At 36.6% G+C, this 4887-nt stretch overlaps 1 protein-coding gene across 2 annotated transcripts; it reads right to left on the bottom strand.

Moving 5' to 3' along the window:
- Nucleotides 1-1135: 1135 nt before the first annotated feature.
- Nucleotides 1136-4887, bottom strand: LOC106339300 (transcription factor bHLH60-like). Of its 2 annotated transcripts, XM_013778088.1 has the most exons (7): nt 4060-4887; nt 3867-3983; nt 3718-3783; nt 3199-3273; nt 2611-2679; nt 2402-2473; nt 1136-1479 (listed from the first exon to the last, which is right to left on the bottom strand). In XM_013778088.1, exons 1-7 carry the CDS (start codon nt 4516-4518, stop codon nt 1228-1230), a joined length of 1110 nt encoding a protein of 369 aa, XP_013633542.1. In that variant the 5' UTR covers nt 4519-4887; the 3' UTR covers nt 1136-1227. The 2 variants fall into 2 exon arrangements, with proteins under 2 accessions (XP_013633542.1, XP_013633543.1); XM_013778089.1 differs by lacking the exon at nt 3199-3273.

Here is a 4887-nt window from a genome sequence, read left to right as displayed (position 1 = left end):
GTTTAGTGTTTAGGGTTTAGAGTTTAGGGTTTAGGGTTTAGGGTTTAGAGTTTAGGGTGTAGGGTTTAGAGTTGAGAAATGAGGTTTTGGGGATAAGATTTCAAATTTTGAAAAATAAAAAAATTAAAATTTTCAAAGGATAAACTTAGAAAGGTGCTATTTTGGTCATTTTAGTTTTTGAGTGCTATTTTTGTGATATAAACTTAGAAATGTGCTATTTTGGAGATTTGCCTAGAAAATAATATAAAAGTGAGACTTTACTATTTATATTTTATCTAATGTAATTGGTTTGTTGAAACTTAGCTTGAGGAAGAAATCGAGACCATCTAATCACTGGATTGAAGACATAGATCACTTTTCTAAAGTCGTAGATGCAAACAAGACTATAATTAACAGTTTCTAGTAACTGCAAGACTTCATCTACTGGGTTTGTGGATAAAATTGACCTTTGTGGATGAATAATGTGATTCCAAAGTCCGTAGACAAGGATAAGGATTTGATTCATTGTGAAAGTCACCGCCTATAAGGATATTAGGAACTCATGACTGCACTCTGACTAGATGTCTTCATGCAAAGTATTTTGATTTGATCATCGAGTTCCGTTGCTTAGAAATAGATGTGAGTTCCGTTGCTTAGAAACAGATGTGAATCGATTTTATTTCAGGTTTCGGTTAGAGCTCTTCTACAAGAACTAGTGGTAGTTGTTCGAACTCTACAGGGTCTCTCTTTCTCTTTTCTTTCATTTGACTTGGTGTTTGTCTTCTTTTTCCTGTGATACACACTTTTTGTATGTATTTATATTTGAATTTCTCCTTATCTATTACGTCGGTTTAGGTATTATTGTTTCCTATACCATAACGACTTTGCTCCTTTAATAAACAAAAATATATATGATGTTTTTTATTTTACCTTTTTATTGCTGTGTAAAATTAGCCAATAAAAATTTAACCGATTATTTGATCGTCTTTCATGGAATTAATTTGAAGATTTTCACAAAATTAAAATGAGAATATAATCTACTAATTGAGCAGTAGCACAGACATGTTCTAGATTATATATTGTGAAAATCTGGTAAAAGTAAGAAATTATCATATACCGGTTGTCCTCCGAATCAAATGACTAATACCTTCTTAACAGATCAAATTCTTATATATTTATAATATATATGTAGAGACAAAGCTTATACGACATATTTACACATTCATAATCTACTGTTTTCCCCCAAACTTACAACTCCATTTTGACCTGGTTTGGGTGCAAACTAGCAGAACCAACCATCAAACTGTTGTGGTCATTGCCATGATCTTGATTCTCTTCTCTTCCCCAAACCGGCTGGTTCAAGCCATCGAAAGGCCACTGCTGTGGTGGTGGTTGTTGCAGTTGCCGGTGATGATAGGACTGTTCTGTCTCCATCACTTGATGAGGCCACGCTAGCTGCATTGTTGTACCGTTGAAGCTCCCATCCATTAAAGAACCGTTCTGTTAAAGAAAGAAAGAAAAAAGGGAGCCAAACCCGGAAAAGATATCAGCTCAGGGATCATTCATTCGTAGAGATCTTGATCTAGTCAAAAGAAGTCAACTATTGTTGATGTGTTTATTACTTCCCTCTCTAAACTTAAGTAGTTTTAGCAAAAACAGTTTGTTTCACGATATAAATAGTTTACATATTTCAATGCATTTTTTTCATTTATTGGATGTTGTGTGACCAATGAAATAATATTAGGTTTTTAATAATTGGTTGAATTAATTGGTTAAATGATATATTCTTTTAAATAACAATTTTTTAAATATTCGTGCTTTTAAGCAAAACTACTTACAATTAGAAACGGATGGAGTATTATACTACATGAGAGGGACCATGACCATTTATTGGTTTGTACAAGCATTTATGAACTTTGGTCCAAACGATTTTTGGTGAGAAAAATTTAAGTCTGGTATTGTAGATTGAATGAGATTAGATAGGCGAAAAAAGAAAAACTTTGAAACAACAAGATCTTTGGAAGAGACCCACAAACATTAATGAGGGATAAAATAAAAAAAAATTAAACCATCAAAGCTCAGCAATATACACATCCGACATAAGTCACAGAAACACACAGAAAGGTTTACAGAACAGAGGTGGCCCTAGTTTTGACACACTAAGCTGTTTGTGTGTACTGTAAATTTGTACGGTGTGTGTATTGTGTATTTACTTTCCCTGAGTTTTCCTTCAAAAGACTAGACGTTGATCTTCCTACGCCTTGCTCTAAAATGGTCTAACTTAATGTTTGTATCAATAAATACACAAATATTTTCTCCTTTTGTGATATAAACTAGAAGCTACTCAAAGAGGTATAGTTTCATATAGCTTACTCAAATAAGAAACACGAGTATTAAGAGGGACCTAAGTGAAGACACTTACTTCTGAAGCCAATATCGTGTCGAGATTGAAGTCGATCCTAGGGTTTACCGAAGCAAGTCTCATTGATAGCATCTGTAGAAAAAACAAGTTAAACTTTGATGAGACTGTGACACACAAACCTATTCATTTTGAGTTGACATTTTGGTTGTGTGGCTATTGTACAATATATATAGGTATAAATAACAAAATTGGACCACGGAAAGTCTTACCTCTACTTGACGTTGTAGAGACTGGACATGGTTAATGATTTCATCCAGCACCAACGCGGTACCTTGAATCTGCAGGTCAAAACTTTCTGGTGAGCTTAGGATTCATGTTAGGTACATTCCTTACAGAGTAGCTACCTCTTTGTTAAGACACCAAGATTCTAAAATACACTGTGAAAGAAACATCAAGAAGATGATTCTTTAATCTAAAGCTAAACATAAAAGGCATACCCAATCACAATTAAACTTTATCACTTGCAAAAGTAATTAGTACTCTGGTGGTTCATGAAACAGTCAATCAAGTACTCACACTGCTCACCAATAAAAACCAAAAAATCTCCATTCATCTCACCAATAATTGCTGCTAACTTCTAACATCTAACATAAGGGATGCATTTGATTAAATTAGTTGTCTAGAGGGGAGTGTCACATCCATGTTTCCAACTAATTAGGTATGTGGGACTCAGAATCAGTATCATATTTTTTTTTTGTAAAGGATCATTTGCTTTAATCGTCCTTCTAAGAGTCATTGTCTCTTTTTTCTCTTGATAGATACCTAACGTGTTAGAGACGATACTACCCCTTCCTCACCTTCCAGAGAAAGCTTGCAATTAGATGGACCCCATAACACACTTTGATCTTCATCTTTCCACCAAAATCTGTCTCCTAAACCCAAAACATTAATGGCACATCACAGCTAGCATCTCCATTGCCTAAGGTCATTCTCTAATACATTAAGCACACATTGAGAAGAGGAAAAAAGCCATCTCCACTCACGTCCGTGTGACTAGTTTTAACCTTAAAACTAAGTATGTACCCTTTCCACAAAATAATAAAGTAAAGATCTTTAAGGCCTTACATAAATTACCTAACTGGCCACTTTATCACACCAGAAACCACTTTTCTTCATTAAAAAGCAATTAAGCAAGCCACTTTTTGTGGAGAACAAAAAAAAAAAAGAATTACTAAGAACTTTAACTAAATCATGAAAACTATACAATATTCTTACTTTTAGGGTGAATCTATTAAGGAAATATTATCACAAATGAAGAGGTAATGATTAATTAGCGTATTTGATTATTAACACGTCAATATCTGAGAGAGACAAACCTTATCACAGCCTGGGACCAGTTCTTGTAGCAGCTTCATTCTTGCATTAATCTTCTCCCTTCTTGCCTAATCCAAAAAATTAGCGATTAATTAACTAATTAAGATTTTTTTTTTAAACGATAAAGATTTGTGAGAGATGCAAAAGTTACTCGTTCTGCTAAGCTATGGCTATCTGTTGCTTGACCACGACGAGCTCTAACATGAACATATGGCAGCTTCTCGTTCTCTTCCGAGCTTTTGCTCTTCTTCTTCGTTGAGCTTTTAACCTAGACATGTTAGGGACAATGAATCAGTGTCTGGAACAGAATGTAAAGAAACTAACTTTGTGTCTCTCTCTCTCACCTTCTTGTCGAAATCTTTCCTCTTGCCACATCGATTGTTCTGCTTCTCCACCGCCGCTTGATCAGAAGTCTCGGTCTCGGCAGGCTCGGTCTTAATGTGTTCGTTGGAAGGTACAGAGCTCGTCGTGGTCTCGCCGGAGATATTTCCGTTTGGATTCTGCTCGGTGGCAATCACCGAGAAACGAGCTGCTCGCTCCATGAGGATTGGGTTAGAAGGAAAAGTCAATGTCCCGACAGAGTGAAGCGTCGCTTGAGAAGAAGAAGAAGAAGACGAATGGAGAAGCTCCACGGCTCGTGTAGGCGGAAGCTCAAGCAACGCCGTGAACCCACCGCCGTTCTCCGGAAGTACCATTTGCCGAAACTCGTCGCCGCCGCCGAGATGAAGCGATTCAAGCCCTGTAACTTCCCGGAACGGCACACCGTTGCCGGATCTAGCTCCAAATCGTCCAGACAGATCCATAAACACCACCGTCTGACGTCTTACGACGATGTCGGAAACCAAATTCAGAAACTTTCCGTTCGCCGTGGAACCTCACAATCTCAGGAAACGAACCTCCAAGGAGAGAGAGGCTTGAGTAGATGAAATTAACGCGAAGAAGGTGAATCAATGGCGGTCAAAGAGTCTGAACTAAAATAGCTCTTTCTTTCTTTCTTTCTTACAGAGCTTCCAGAAGACTTCAAGAAGAAGGAATTGTTGTTCTGTAAGAGAGACTCTTTCTTTCTCTGTCTTGTCTGAGAGAAAAAAGAAGAAAAGCTTTTTACTCCAATTAGCCAATTTTGAGTAGGACGAAAGCAACGTTAAGCTGTTCTGTTAAATAAACGAGAGAGA

This window comes from Brassica oleracea, chromosome C4 (genome assembly GCF_000695525.1).
Source record: "Brassica oleracea var. oleracea cultivar TO1000 chromosome C4, BOL, whole genome shotgun sequence".
NCBI classification, from domain to species: domain Eukaryota; kingdom Viridiplantae; phylum Streptophyta; class Magnoliopsida; order Brassicales; family Brassicaceae; genus Brassica; species Brassica oleracea.
The sequence above is the reverse complement of the archived record's forward strand: the minus strand, read 5'-3'. Positions and strand labels throughout refer to the sequence as shown.

What these genes read in the sequence shown, in the direction of transcription:
- LOC106339300 (XM_013778088.1), bottom strand. Translation starts at nt 4,518, where the DNA reads ATGGATCTGTCTGGACGATTTGGAGCTAGATCCGGCAACGGTGTGCCG. An exon ending in TGGTCCCAGGCTGTGATAAG is followed by an intron (nt 3,274 to 3,717) that starts GTTTGTCTCTCT and finishes TTTTGGGTTTAG; the next exon opens with GAGACAGATTTTGGTGGAAA. An exon ending in CTCTACAACGTCAAGTAGAG is followed by an intron (nt 2,474 to 2,610) that starts GTAAGACTTTCC and finishes TTTTTTCTACAG; the next exon opens with ATGCTATCAATGAGACTTGC.